The sequence below is a fragment of the Dunckerocampus dactyliophorus genome, chromosome 8 (assembly GCF_027744805.1).
Source record: "Dunckerocampus dactyliophorus isolate RoL2022-P2 chromosome 8, RoL_Ddac_1.1, whole genome shotgun sequence".
NCBI lineage: Eukaryota > Metazoa > Chordata > Actinopteri > Syngnathiformes > Syngnathidae > Dunckerocampus > Dunckerocampus dactyliophorus.
The window spans coordinates 2179446-2195702 of NC_072826.1; the positions used below are offsets into that span (position 1 = coordinate 2179446).

The 16257-nt window shown below is 44.0% G+C and overlaps 1 protein-coding gene across 15 annotated transcripts in view; it reads left to right on the top strand.

The window, feature by feature from the left end:
• cadpsa (Ca2+-dependent activator protein for secretion a) overlaps positions 1-16257 on the top strand; it is a 124349-nt gene that overhangs the window by 37287 nt on the left and 70805 nt on the right. For all 15 annotated transcript variants that reach the window (XM_054785697.1, XM_054785698.1, XM_054785699.1 and 12 more), the window contains exons 10-11: positions 5213-5321; positions 5840-6052. In XM_054785697.1, coding sequence (XP_054641672.1) covers positions 5213-5321; positions 5840-6052 — 322 coding nt within the window. The remainder of the gene's footprint in view (positions 1-5212; positions 5322-5839; positions 6053-16257) is intronic.

Genomic DNA, 16257 nt, shown 5'->3' on the forward strand with positions numbered 1-16257 from the left:
TGTTGTGTGTATGTATAATATATACAATACATACACGCACACACACACAGCGGTGTCAAAAGGTGTTTGCCCCCGTCCTGATTTGATTTTTCTGCATGTTTGTCACATTTAAATGTTTCAGATCATCAAACAAATTTAAATGTTGGGCAATGACAACACAACTGAACACAAAATGCAGTTTTTCAATGAAACTTTTTTTATTGTTAGGGGAGAAAAAAAATCCAAGCATTACATGGCCCTGTGTGGAAAAGTGTTACCCCCCCTGTTAAAAACATAATTTAATTGAGATTAATTGAGATCTGTCCATGTGGAAAAGGTTATAAAGCCATTTCTAAAGCTTTGGGACTCCAGCAAACCACAGTGAGAGCCATTATCCACAAATGCCCAAAACATGGAACAGTGGTGAACCTTCCCAGGAGTGGCCGGCCAACCAAATTGACCACAAGACTGCAGCGACGACTCATCCAAGGGGTCACAAAAGACCCCACAACAACATCCAAAGAACTGCAGGCCTCACTTGCCTCAGTTAAGGTCAGTGTTCATGACTCCACCATAAGAAAGACACTGGGCAAAAACGGCCTGCATGGCAGAGTTCCAAGACCAAAACCACTACTGAACAAAAACAACATTAAGGCTCGTCTCAATTTTGCCAGAAAACATCTTGATGATCCCCAAGACCTTTGGGAAAATACTCTGTGGTCTGGCGAGACGTAAGTTGATTGATTATGTGGTGGTAGTGTGATGGTCTGGGGTGTTTTGCTGCTTCAGCACCTGGAAGACTTGCTGTGATAAATGGAACCATGAATTCTGCTGCCTACCAAAAAATCCTGAAGGAGAATGTCCGGTCATCTGTTGGTGACCTCAAGCTGAAAGCAACTTGGGTTCTGCAGCAGGACAATGATCCAAAACACACCAGCAAGTCCACCTCTGAATGGCTGAAGAAAAACAAAATGAAGTCCTGACCTGAATCCTATTGAGATGCTGTGGCATGACCTTAAAAAGGCGCTTCATGCTGGAAAAGCCTCCAATGTGGCTGAATGACAACAATTCAGCAAAGATGAGTGAGCCACAATTCCCCCCCAGCGCTGTAAGAGACTCATTGCAAGTTATCACAAACTCTTGATTGCAGTTGTTGCTGCTAAGGGGGGCCCAACCAGATATTAGGTTTAGGGGGCAGTCACTTTTTCCAGCTTTGGATTTTTTTTCTCCCTTAATCATAAAAAGTTGCATTTAAAAACTGCATTTTGTGTTCAGTTGTGTTGCTCACTAGATAAGGGCTAATTGCATTAACTGTATTGAGTGTGACTGCAAAATGACCCGCCATGGGGCCAAAGGAAGCTGTGAGTGCAAGCATATTGATAAAGAAGGTGAGAAACCCAATTAAATTCAAGGAAAAAAACTCAAAATGTAGTTTATTTGTAAGCATAAATAAACCTTGCCTAAATGTTCCAGGGTACTTAGAACGTATTACTCCTGGATCAGGAGCCTCTTTTGAGCCCTAAATACCACCAGGAGGTTAATTTCGACCCGCACTTCTTGTGATTCAAGCGTGCGTGCTTCTGGGGTTAAGTTCCTGATTCCAGGGTCAAGTTCCGTGGCTTTAACTGCTTTAACAGGCGAACGCGACCGCCTGTTTCTAAAAGTTCACTGTCAAATGATTTAGCTTGAAATGAATAATCTTTATGAAGGCATAAACTACTGCAGCATTCAGTTGGATAAACTTCATTAGTTGAATTCCTTAAAGTCCAAGCAACTGCACATTTCCCTTGATTGAAGTGAAAAATCATGTATCCAATTTTGTTTAGCTTGTTGGCTTAACACAATTTTAGATGTCACTGCTTGAAAATATTGAAGTTACGCTGATTTAGTCTGAGGGAGAGCCATGCAGAGGTGCTGTTTTGGGTGTCATTTAGTCTCAGATTTGCCTTTGTGGTTTCCTAGAGGCCAGAGACTTGCTGGAGAGTCAACCCGGTTCTCTCCATCCTTTTTCCTTTGGCCCCAGGTGTCATCAGTGCTGTCGTTCGGAATCTCGTTTGTCACGCACGCACACCCGCAATACAGCTGCAGTGAGAGGGAGAGCAGAGGCTGATTGGCCAATCAAGCCTGGTGATTTGTGACGACATGCCGGTATGACCGGCAGCAGTGCCTGCTCCTGGCATGGATGGTATTCAATCCGAGGTATATCATACACTCCTGACCGGTTGAAAAATGGCTAGAATTAGCATTTAGCACACTTGGATCTTAATGAGGTTTTAAGAAGAGCTACAATATGCAACAACAAGAAGGGGGGGTGAGACAAAAAGCCTTTTGAAAAAGTCATTTATTGGAAACAACCATTAAACTGAAGTAGGCTGTTTATCAGCTGATCAAAAGTTTGAGACCATCGCTCACGAAATAACATAAAACTCTCCAAACCAGAACAAAAAATGTTGTCAGTAGGACTCAGTAATGAGGAGCTCCACCGTTCTTGTTCATCACTTCCAAAATGGCTTTGGGCGTGCTTGATGCGAGTGTTTCCAGGAGGCTAGTGGGAACATTGCTCCAAGTGGTGAAGATGGCTTCACCAAGGGCATCAACTGTTTGGAACTGATGGCCATTTTTAGTATAAACTTCCCTTGCCATTCATCCCCAAATGTTTTCTATGGGATTGAAATGAGGGGAACATGCAGGATGGTCCAAAAGAGTGATGTTCTTCTCCCTAAGAAGTCCTTGGTCAAGCGAGCATTGTGAACTGCAGCGTTGTCCTGTTGAAGAACCCAGCTGTTACCACACAGACGAGGGCCCTCGGTCATGAGGGATGCCCGCTGCAACGTCTGCACGTAAGCGGCCGCCGTTTGACGACCCTGCACCACCTGAAGCTCCAGTGTTTCACTAAATGAAAAAGCACCCCAGATCATGATGGACCCCCCCCTCACTGTGCCGGGTAGAAAACATCTCAGGTGGGATCTCCTTGTCATGCCAGTAATGTTGGAAGCCACCTGGACCGTCAAGGTTACAGTTTTTCTCATCAGAGAACAAAACTTTTTTAATTGTTGTTGTCTATAAATGACTTTTTCAAAATGTTTTTTGTCTCACTCCCCCTTCTTGCTTTTGCATATTGGAGCTCTACTTAAACCTCATTAAGATCCAAATGTGCAAAATGCTAATTCTAGCAATTTTTCAACTGGTCTCAAGATTTTGATCAGGAGTGTATATTGTCAGCACTGCCTTTTGAGAAAAAAAAATTTCAATTTGAATCCCTTTGCCCAAATGTAAAGTGTTTGAGCTGTAATCATGTGACTATCACTCTTGGAGACGAGGAATTGCTGTGCAGTCGTCCCTCGTTTATCGCGGTTAACTGGTTGAATTCAATATTAATAAACGGAATGTTTTTGTAGTTAGAGCATAGAAAACCCGTTCATGACCTTCTAAAGACGACTTTTAACATGATTAGAGAATCATGCAGCCCTTTACACTTGTAGTACGCCATATAGCAGACATTATAATAGAAAATAAGCCATCTTAGACATAAATAAAAGTTAGCATAGCGTGCTTCCTGGTGGCTGTCGTCTCATTAATATAACTTTACAGAGCAGTGTAGAATACTACTTGTATTGTATTGTATGTACTTTATTGATCCCACAGCGGGGAAATTTACTTGTTACAGCAGCAAGCAAGCAAGACAAGTAAAGAGAACAGTAAAGTAAAGCATTGTGACTACAACATGGTTCAGGTGGTGCAGGTGTTGTAGAGCCTGACAGCGGTCGGTATGAAGGACCTGCGGAACCTCTCCTTACACCGTGGGTGTAACAGTCTGCTGCTGAAGGAGCTGCTCAGGGAACCCACAGTGTCATGTAGCGGGTGAGAGGTACTCTACTCAAGTTTAAATTAAAAAAACAAGAATCAAGTTTTTTTTGTAGTTCTAAACATAATTAAAGTGTTTTTACGCACTCGTGTTTCACCTACAAGGTTATGCTTTTGTCCTACAGCCTAGGTTCCCTAAGTGGGGTACGCCAATTGTCATTGGGGGTACGTGAATAAAAATGAAAAACAATTAGAGACTAACACTCACAATTACGAGCGCACCTGAACGCCTCATAGCACAGAGCGCATCGTCATAGCAGAAAGAAGGAAGGAGACGCGGCATGAAGTTCTTCATTGCTCGGTGTGAGTTATAGGAATAAGTGCGTACATTTGAGGATTATGTTGTGTATTAAGAGTGCTTAATCTTCAAGCTTTAACTTATATTGGTGTTCCAAACCCCGCAATGTGAAAGCCTGTCAATGTACGTGCGTGTCTGGATGAGAGAGTGGAGATTCCCCTGAAAATGAGGCTTTACCGCTGCTTGTGTGTGTAGTTGTGCTTTGGGTACTGCTTTATCATGTTTGTTCAACTTTCCCTTTCAATTTGGTGTGAAACTGACATGCAGATTTAAATCGTAGCAATTGCAGGTGGACAAAAGTGAAGCTCAAGTTGTTAAAAGAGTTTTTTAAGTGTGCAGAAGTAGGGGGTACATGGCTTCAAGTCAAATGTCTGAAGGGGTACGCGACTGTGAAACGTTTGGGAACCGCTGTCCTACAGCATCTGTTACAACATCATATGCAAATAATATGCAAATTAGCCAATGATGTCATCTAGCGACTTCTAGGACAGCCAATAGCTACTTTTCGTCCCGAGGAGTTGGCAACAGTGTTTGGCGTTGACTCAACTCATCGTGTTTGCTGAAAATGACCCCAACAACACCGTCCCTGCTGGCAAACATGGTGATGGAAGCATTCGGCTTTGGGGCTGTTTGGGGCCGCTAAGAGCACAGAAAGACTTCAACACACAACACACGTGCGTCATAGAAAGCTCGGCCATACACTGAAGATGGGTCACGGACTTTGAGTTGCACAGCGACAGCATCGAAACCTTTTGCCACATTGGTGTGTAACGTCCAGCTAAGAGATTTGCATTCCCATTCGCCAAATATAATTCAATTTAACTCCATATTTGTCCAGGTATACATCATTTTTAACTGTATTTTACCAAATATCTATGGTTGTGGTTAAAATGATTATTGTTGATAAAGATTCTGTTCTTAAACAACCAAATAAAAAAAGAACAACACACGAAAATACCTTAAACCAAAATGTATTGACACTTGTCATTATGAGTGACTGATTCCTTGTAACCGTCATGTTGTGGTTACTTGAAATGAAAATGTTGTGTAATAGTATTTGGCTCCCAACAGGTGAGTCAGTACACCTTTGCGATGTGCAGCTACCGAGAAAAGAAGGCAGAGCCAGTGGAGCTGCTCCAGCTGGATGGCTATACCGTGGACTACACCGACCCACAACCAGGTAACGCAGCGAAACCGCAAAGCCATACGTGCTCACCTTTTGTTTCTTTTCTGGGATCATAAAATTGCTGGCATTTCTCCTGTTCCAAGACTCAAAGGCACCTACCTACAGGCACCTACAAGGGTGGCATCGCGTCCTTTTTTGCCCCCGTGGTGCAAAAAAATAGGAGTCTGGCAAAACATCGAACTCATGAACATCGACTCGGATGTACTGCAAAAAGCGGAGACTTGCCAGTTGTGCTAGCAAGACTTATTTAAAGTTAGTAAGTCATAAGACTGAAGACCAAGTCGAGTTGCAAGTCTTTGATGATATTGTGAAGTCAAGTCACTGTGAGTCCAACACTGCTTGGTACGCAGGATGCCGCATGAAAGTTGATGTCCATGCCCGTACTACAGTTTCAGCTACATTGTCTCATGCAAGCCTGCCAGGAAAGTAAATTGACAGTTGGAAAAGTACCGATACCACACCGATACCACCGCTTCCAATCAATCTGAATCATGATGCTGTGTGTCCACCAGGACTGGATGGCGGCCGGGCATTCTTTAATGCTGTGAAAGAGGGCGAAACAGTCATCTTTGCCAGTGATGACGAGCAGGACCGAATTCTGTGGGTGCAGGCCATGTATCGGGCCACCGGCCAATCACACAAGCCAGTCCCTCCCACCCAAGTCCAGAAACTCAACTCTAGAGGGGGCGCAGCGCCACAGCTTGATGCACCGATATCTCAGTTCTGTAAGTTACTCACTCTCAAGTTGATATCCCATCATTGTGTGATGAGTATACTCCTGTTTGTTGCGTAAGAACACACTGTGATCCTGACACTGACTGGCACAACTTGGAATGTGACGACTGGACGAGCCATCTCTAACGATCAGCTGCAAAACATCTCTCTCTCACACATGATGCCTCAGCTTTTACATCTACGCTTTCTTCGTTGCTTCGCTCTCTGTTGTAAATCTGCTGTAACACTTGAGTGTCTGTTGTGGCTTTGCTCTGTGTCTTTATGTTTCTCTGTTTCTTCCCTCTTCTTCCTTTCTTTTTCCTCTTTTTAACCCGAGCCTGCTTCTTGTAGCTGGATTGAACGGTAAGCGCTTTCCTCCCTCTTTTCTCCTTCCTCTTTTGTTTTTCCAATGTCTTCTGCTCTTTTGTAAACATCTAAAAGAACACACGCACCCAAAGGACTGACGTCTTTAGGGTTTCATATGCGTGCATAAGTAATAGAATTTCTTCCTGCACATATAAGAGATCTGTTTCAGCAGTCAAGCAAAGATTGCGAACTGTTCACGTTCTGGGTTAAAGCCTGGGTCGTACGGCCCTGGATCGTACGGGCTCCTGGAAACAAGGTCCGTGTGGAAACAAGAATCACACAGAGGGCACGCGTGTGACGTGCTGATTTCTTAGCCGTAGACTGGCCGCAGAGGTCCGTTGTCGTGTCAGACAAACTCTACGGGTGCTTACGTTTTTTTCAGGCTGCAAGACAAACTTATGCACTTCGTATGCCTTCGTGTGTCATCCGTACGGCCAACGTGTGTCTTTCGTACGCTTTGCTGGTGTCAGGTTTGGGCAAAATGTCAATTTTTTCGTACGCCGCAATGACGGACTCCGATGTGTGTCGTGCGCCACACGTGCATGCCGCACACAAAATTAGTGCACGTTGAAATATTTTGTGCGTTCTCCATGCGTGTCGAGATGTTACTCCTTCATGGTCACCACAACTACGTTCCCCACGAACAAAAAAAACACAGTGATTTGGGGCACTCCTAAAATCACACGGCCAAAAAATCCTACGTCGTTGTGACCGTGGCTTAAGTAAAGACCCGCAACAAAAGTGTGCACCATCTATGTTTTTTTTTTTCCAATTTTTGGTCCCGGCCAGAGTACTGAACTGCAAGTGTGAACACAGCCTGCATGTTGTTCCCTCATGTGACACTGATCAAAATTGCACCTCGATTTTCCACATGAATCAGTTAGAACAGCTCAGACTGCAGCTGTCCTATCTAGTTAGACTAGTGTTTGTCCCACCTAGTCATTGACCATGAACCTGCTGTGATGAGAGGCAAAATGTCATCTAGGACAACCTGAGCGGTCCAGTTGCGACCGAGTCAATGCCCTGAGAATACAATGACCTGGATGTCCATCGCATCCGATGATGACTTCTACTTCTTCTGTTGGTGAGTTTTGAGGTGACTAAAAAGTTCAATACGAAAGCCGCATGGGGGCATATGTGACTGCAGGGACCATCTTCCTCCTCTGGTGGTTCCTTTCCCTCGCCTCGCTCCTCTCCTCTTCAAAACGCTGAAGTCCATCATGGCAAAGTTGCCTCCAGAGGGCACAGTCCGAAGCAGAGCTTTCCAGGATGTATGAGGATATGCACAAGCATCAGTGCATATTCTACGTTTGGTGCAACTGTTTTGTGTTGAGCTGCTTAAGGTAGGAGACGTTTATTTAAACAGAATTTTGGGTTACAACCATTCAACTTAAAGACAAAACTTAAAGATTCTGGACTGTTCAGGTTTCATTAAAAGATCCGATCTGATCCCAGCGGGCTTCAACAGTTCATGCTAATGACTAGATAGGACAGACCTAGTTTGAGGGGTCGGTGCAGGATCCACGGTATTTATCAACAGCCAGCCAATAGCTATGGTTTGGGTGGGATCACCCTTCTTAAAGGGATAGTTCGGATTTTTTGACATGAAGTTGTATGACATCCCCATCAGCATTGTAGTCCAATCACAGCGACTTACTCCCCACTCAGTCTCCTAAGTCCACTTCTGGTGAGATTTCTTAGTTGCTGGGGAGAATTAAGTAAAGCATTTGGCTTCTCAAAACAATACGCGTTGAAAAGATGAATACATTTGCATCACAAAAATGCCTTCTCAAAAAATTCAAACGTCAAAAAACGCTCAGCGTTATATTTGTCTTTCGCCGTATCCCTGCGCACTGTCGCCCGTGCGTTCTCGTGTATGTGACAAAGACGCTCTCATCGACGTCCGTGACCGCGCGCCATGGACATCTTGTTTACGTATGTGTCCCACAGCGGAAGATGACATGTGATGCAAATGTATTCATCTTTTCAACGCATATTGTTTTGAGAAATCTGACCAGAACTGCACTTATGAGACCGAATGGGGGGGGTAAGTTGCTGTTATTGGACTACAATGCTAATGGGGGATTTCATACAACTTCATGTCAAAAAATCCCAACTATCCCTTTCATACTCCATTCTGTTGTAAGCGTGGTCATGGACGCACCTGAAACCAAGTAGCTTTGTCTTGTTTGTTTGTTGGAGGCTAAATTATTGAATTATTATTGATTATTCTCTTAGCATAGATGAAGGGACAGCATTGTCCGTGGGGAGATCCCCCTCGGTTCAGAGATGGTTTCTCAACCTTCACGTCACTTCTCTTTCAAACCAACTGTCTTCTCTGTCTAGAACATTTAGGGTCCTTTGAAATCCTTTGTACTTTTCCCCCCAATTCCTTTTTTTCCATTTACGTTTTTAAAATTCTGTTTTTTTTTATACCTTGACACTTATTTTACCAGCATAGAGTGTGTAGCTTTGCGATAGTAATTAAAATATCCCCTAATTAAATGCAAAAATCCTTACATTTATTGATGCAATACATCATTGTATTTCAGAAACAGATGTAGCTTGGCTAACATTCCCAATGGGATGTCAGCCTCTGCACACAAAATCCTCAACAAATTGCTCGTATTTTGAAGGCCGGAAGTGTGTTGTGTGCGTTGAGAATGTTGACGGTTAAGACGATCTGGGAGCAAGAATAAACGCGCCTCTCGTCCTTATTTCACTCACACATTGCACGTTGCCCGGTGACATCTTGCAAGGCGGGCATCATAAAACGCTCGTTTGCATTAAGAAGCGGTAAAACACACACTCTAAAACACACTCATACAGCCCGAGTTGCACACACGCAGCTGCGCTAGCATCGTCTGCTAAACTAAGCCATTCACTCTTCCTAAGTGAGGAGTTTTCACGTTTTTTCAGCAACTTTTGCCGGTGTTCCAGGTTGTCGTCTCTCCATGTTTAGTTGGGGAGGGGGCGGGCTCATGTTTGTGATGACATTCTGCCGGGGAAATACTCGCCCACACAAACGCTCCTTCTCCTCACGATGACAGCATTTCATTCACATTATGTCACATTTTGTTAACAGTAGATTCGTTTTTTCCATCCACGATTCTGTTAACGCTTAAATGATAGGGCCCTGGATTATGTACTGTACTGTTTCTCTTTGCGGTGCAGGTAGACAGGTAGACAGGTAGAGTCTAGCTTACCTGAAGAGTTAGCCCGTCTGTGTCGTGACTGCTTGGTCCGGTCTTCAGGGTGTACCAGCCTGTATTTCTGGATGTTTCTAGGTTTCTCAGATAGACCTGATAGATACGGAATGACAATGTTATTGCGTCTGTCACACTTTTCCTCCTCATCCACCTTGCTCTTGTTCTTTCTGGAACGAGATGCACTTTTTACAAACTACCAGCTGGGGTAACCACAGGTTTCAAGCGCCTTCCTCAGGTGCTTTTGCTCGTTCTCCTCGGCCTGTGTGCTGGTGGGGACATCACCAGCTTTGTGTTGTAGATGTCTGATAACGCCCAGTTTGTGTCCCAGTGGATGGTGTACATCAAAAAGGTGGTATCGGTGAGCGCGTGGGGTTTTCTCCCCAGCATGGAGGCACCTCTTGTCTCCAATGTGGACATCACAGTCCCGAAAAAGGCAACTTATTGTCTTGGACATCCTCTCGTGTGAACTTGATGTTTTTGTCCATTGAGTTGATGCGCTCGATGAAGACTTGCACGTCTTGACTTTTGATTTGAACCCACGTGTCGTCCACATATCTGGACCAATGACTTGGTGCTGTTCCATGTACAGGTTGGCCACTTTGGCGGACACTGTTGTACACCATTTTTCCGGGAATTGGCATACAGTATCTCTTTCAGGTTGAGTTGTTGCATGTTGGACCTACGTTTTTACTGTTTCTCTTTCAGGGTATCTTTTGACACAGTAGCCTGCTACTGTAGTTTAAGTATTGTGGAGAACATTCTGGAAACCATTTGTCTTTCCTCTGGATCAGATAGTACAATAAAACAGCCATTTGTTTCGTTTTAGCATTAGTCTTTAGGGTAAACAGAATAGTAAATTAATTCTGATTAATTTTGAGTTAACTGCGAAAATCTGATGATTAACTGTGTTTAGTGCAAGTGGCTAACACTGAACAAAAACTGAAGAAATGATGACATTTTCCAAATGTACAGTAATCCTTCGTTTATCACAGTTAATTGTTTCCAGCCCCCACCGTCATAACTGAATTTTCAGAGTAGGATTTCTTATTTATAAATCTAATATTTTTGTAGTTAGAGCGTACAAAACCTATTTACAACCTCCTAAATACTTAGTTTTAACATGATTACAGCCCTCTAGAGATGAAATGACACACCTATAGTCACCTTTACACTCCTATTACCAAATATAGTAGACATAATAACAGAAAATAAGACATGAATAAGACATAATGTAGACTTCTTTCAGTGGCTATTGTCTTATTAATGTAACATTACTGACACCTAGTGACCAGTGTAAAATACATCTCACGTCTTTGAATGCGTCTTCTGAGTGTCTTATATTTGTATTTTTGTTCATTTAGCCATTCATTTAGCCATTTTTAATAACTGCTAATAATAGTCATCCACGAAACAGCAATGATTTATTAATTCAGTTGTTTTGAAAAACTCTCATAGAGTGAAGCTGCAAAATTCAAATCGCGAAGTGGACAACTTATATTCACTCCACGTGTTGACAAACAAAATGGGCCCATCTGCTTCTCAAATGAAAGCAAAGGTGGCAAATGCAATAAATGAAAAACGGTTTCCGGCCTTCCAGCGGCAACTGACAGCTCCTAGCTCATTTATATTTGTAAGCGACTTCTCTGAGTTGTTTTTGACACAACCCCTGGAGTCCAACTGAGTCCCATGAGCTGGTAATTACCAAGTTAAAAGTGCCAGGCCATGAATAATACAGTGCGATTGCTGCACAGTGATACCAGGCAGCAATCAGTGAATGTTACCAAATAACGGCTTGCCAGTTCACACCTGTGTCGGTGCGATGAATAATATAACATCACGTCAACCACCCCTTGACCCACACCAAAATACACACAGCTCATGAGGGTTGTCTCCAGGTACTGCAGCTTCCTCCCACAGTCCGGAAGCATGTTAGGTACAATGACGACTCGATTGCCAGAAAGAGGGAACGTGGGCGTGAGTGGTCGCTGCAGTATGTTCAAGGTGTGTCATTGAGCAAATATTAATATTTATTTTATTTGTTTTTTTTCCCCTTATTTTTCATTCTGTGCCTCAACTGCCTCCCCTGAGCGCACGTCACTGCCAGACAGGATAGAGTCAAGCAGCCTTTAACCGTCACAAGAATAACCAGAATAATAAGCATATCCTCATGGTTTTCAAGCAGTGTTTGCTATTGAACATGTTTACTCGGATATCGAATTGAATGTTCTGCATAAGCCTGAAGAACGCAGGCTGAAATCTGCTAAATGTGCCACACATCCAGAATGAACAGATCAGTCCAACTTTGCCTCGGCGTTGAAGGCGTGAATGTGGGTTGTGTTGCCTTTGTGTGTTTGATTCTATATTATGTTAGCTGTTATTATTATTGCACTTTTAGATTCAGTCTAACAGCTCAGTGCATTGTCAGCAGGGATGCTCCGATCGATCGGCCACCGATCAGTATCGGCTGATTTCCGTGAAAAATCATGTGATCGGCATATGCCGATAAATGCCTTTCAACGCCAATCACAAAAGGCAATCACCCGTGGCTAGCACTATTGCGACCCGCAGCGATCCCTTCGTGCAGTGTCGTGTCTTGACCTGACTAACGTCTTGGGCGGCGGCGTCCTCCCACTCCCTTCAAAACAAAAACGATCATGCCGGCCGTGTGGAACTTAGCTGCCAGCACATCTCGCAGGGGTAGCACGTTAAAAAGCTTAAATTTAACACGGCATTTGAAGGACACTAGACGGAGTATGGCGAGTTTTCGAGGCTCACGGTGTGATCATCAGTCAGACGCCAGCTAACGCAGCCATGTGGACAAGACTCGCCCGTAAGTGCGTGAGTCAGAAGGGTAAGGAAATAACCCCAGAAATTATTGAATTAATCAGACGAGATGAGTCCAGTCTTTTCCTGAGTGCGCTCTCACGTACCTGGAAGTCCTGCTAGAGCTCCATCAGTGTACGCTCACATCCAAAGTCGCCTTATCAAATGAATCCATTTGATCGGTATCGGCTGATTTCAGTCCTGGATGATCGGAATCGGCAGCATACAACCCTGATCGGAGCGTCCCTACGTGTCAGTCTAAATGCTTCTCATAGAGGCCGTCACACTCGGCCTCCATGACACTCACACACTCACATAGCACAATCAGAGTTGCACAACATGACCGATGGAAAAATACAGAGACACACAATAGCTGCATTGTTCTCACTCACACAAGCTTAACTCTCACTTCAACGCAAAGTTAAGTCCCACTTGTAGAGGGACGCGGCAACTGCTATGTAGACTCCGTGTACGTTCACTCCTCAACCTTCCTCATTGATGACAGAGTCCAGCGCTGTAACCAATTATATTGTGTTATTCTTTTCAACACAATTTGGAAACATTTTCAATTGTGTGATCATTTACTAATTCTCCGATAGCAACGCGGTCCGAAGAACCAGGAAGAAGGGCTACAGAGAAGCAATCACCATTACAGCTACCCGCATGTTTAATCACCATGTTGTTTAGTACTTGCACACGAAACAAACATGAAACAACATAATATCGAGTTTTGAACCGATAAATATTGAAATGATGAACATGCTCCCGCCACGTATTACAGCTTCATTTGGGGAGGTTGTCATAAAAATGGTGTCTGGAAGACGGCTTGCCTGTGAAGTAGTGGCGTTTCCTCATAATTGGTGTTGGAGTGATAAGTTGATTATGGGGAAAACATGAAAGGTCTGTATTGTGATTTGAGTACTCTTTACTCTTTACTCTTTCCTCTTTACCTTGTAAAGAGTAAAACACCAACAAGACAATACAAAAAAAGCACACTAAAAAAAAAGGCCCAAATCTATTGACCACCAGTAGTGTAGTAGATGCCTCCTGGTTCCTCTCCTCTGGATCTATAAATGAATAGTTGTCATCAATCATTGTCAGGGCCGTCCTTCCCCAGTCCACATGGGCGGGGGTGGCGGGTGGAGGTGTCACTGCAAGTTACTGTCCATCCCTCCTGCTTGCCTCCACTCCCTCTCACTCACATCAAACAGACCTGACAGGCCAGCCGCTACAGACCAATGGGGCATCGCAATGTCATTTTTTAGATTTGCAATTTATTTTTGTTTTTTTGGGGGGTGGTGGGTTGTGGGGGGTGGACTTTTAGAGCAGACACAATTAGCTTCAAGCATCTTCCTCTTTGTTTTGTTTGTCGACTGGTGTGCTGTCATTCGGCAGCTAAGAGGATGTTGGCCGGCAAATCATTCGATTGCTGTGCAGCAATGCGGAACCATCGTGTGATGCCGCAGTGAGTCGCTTGGACCCCAAAGCAGTGGACAGAGTCGACGTGCAAGTGAACAAAAAAGAATAAAAAAGTGCAAACAAAAGGAGCCGGTAACACCGGAGGGTAAGCTAAAAACAAAACACAGTTACAAAAATAGCTAAACGTACAACAAAAGAACGGCTAGCAGCAACAAGGCTATTAAGAAGACGCCAAAAACGCACATTTCAAACACTAGCACAAACTTGAAGTAGCAAACACAATACCTCCAAGCAGGAAACAAGCGGGCACTAGAAGACGTCTACAGCCGTCCCTCGTAATATCGCTCCCTCGCTATATCAGAAATTAATTGAACAATAAATGGTGTCTGTTTCGTGCTAGACTGCGGTCTATTATTAGTCATAACATATTCAAATACAAGTGATATGTAGCGCACTGGTCACTAGGCGGCAGTAGTACCACAAAACCCTGAGACATTACCTTACATGACATTACCTTCACACTGCATGAAGTCATGAATTCAGCCATGTCATGTCCGACATGACAGAGTGAAAACAAGTTCTCCTCCCATCCCATGTGGAAGTGGTAAGTTTTAAGCTTCTTAAGTTTAGAATAAATAAATTGGAGGCTAACTGGTTAGCTCGTGAGCTTGTTAGCGCGTGAGCTTGCTAGCTTATGGCCGTCTCAAGTCCCTGCAGCATAAGCGTTGCAATGTGGTGTAAACAATGAATAATAGGAGTGCAATGCTGATTATAGGAGTGGTATTTCATGTCTACAAGGCTCTAACAATGTTAAAACTGCATTTATAAGGTCATAAACAGGTTTTCCATGCTCTAGCTACGAAAATATTTTGCAGGAATTCATTTACCGTGGTCGGGTCTGAAACCAATTAACCGCGAAAAACAAGGGACGACTGTACATCATAAGCGCACAGGAGAACACACGTTACACAGAAACAAAGGAACAATTGTTCCTGGTCTTTCTGGTGTGTTCACCTGTGCCTCGATGAAGGCATCGCCAAAGCCGGTGCCAAGCAATAGCAACAAAATAAAAGTAGGACAAAAATGGGAAGACGAGGCGATAGTCCACTCTGATCCCCCACCACCCCCAACGTACGCCCTCTGGCAACCCACTTGGTTTTTGTGGGTACTTTCCATAGAACTAACTGATGAGACCCCCATCAACATTCCTCAAGACAGTACCCCTCCCAGTCCACCAAAGACTCTTAGTGTCCAAAATGGCAGCAGAATAAGCCAGCTGGGTCGGTGACCTTAGGAGGAGGAGGAGGGTCCCCCGGAGGACTGGGACTACTAGAAAGGAACCTAGAAAACTGGGCAAAAAACATCGTGGACTCAAGCCAGTGTCTTGGCTTACTGTATCGAAGGTCTTGTCTCAAGCAGCCAGGGCTCTGAGCTGGCGTGGGACGCCCCGCTAGAAACTGTCTTGTCTCAGCCGGGATACAGAAAGCCACAGAATGCTCAGATTTAGGTCCTTGTTTGAGAGTTTAGGTCAAGAGTTAAAGGCGAGAACCACGGTCCTTAAAAGGATGGCTGAAGAACTGCTGTCGTTAACCGCCATGCCGCCGTAGCCATAAGGAGGAAGTGGGCGAAGAGGACGAGGAGGCAACGGTCATTGGCGCAAAGGTGGAGTCTGTTCATTTGTTATTCCCAAAACACAGATGCCTGAGGACTAGGTATTAAGGGCGGTAGCTTGGTACACGGCCAAAGCAAGGCTTGGTAGCAATAAGGCTACTAGCAAGAAGCCAAAAACACTAACACACACTAGAAGTAGCAAACAAATTACCAGCAAGAAGGCGACAGAAGATAATAAAGGACGTCTAATTGACAAAAGGACTGGAGAACACAGGGGGCACAGAAAAGAAGGAACTATCTGGCATCTTCCTGCCATGGACGCCTGTGAACGCTACGATGCTAATTACATCCGCCTGTGCCTTGATGCGCCTTGTTGAAGCCAAGCTATCTGAAAGAAACAGGAAGAAACCAGTGCAGGAAGTGGAGCGGGGCAACAAAATAAAAGCAGGACCAACATGTGGATATGACACATCATGCAACTGATGGTCCAGAGGTACTCTAGTCAAGATCGCAGTCTATGATATTTTGAACATTAAGATGTAGATTCTAAGATGTACATTGTTTTGTTTTTTTATTTTGGACATTAAAGCTACATAATTCTACCAGTGTATCAGATATTTTTATTATATATCGGTCATGCAAATAAGTGAGTTTTCTTATGAATTCTAATCTATGAGTCGGAACTCACACAATGTCATTGATCTGCATTCCAACAGCAATCAGCCTGCAGCAGCTTCCGTGTTTGTCAGTACACATTTGATACACTTGATGTGCGTTAGCAGTGATGT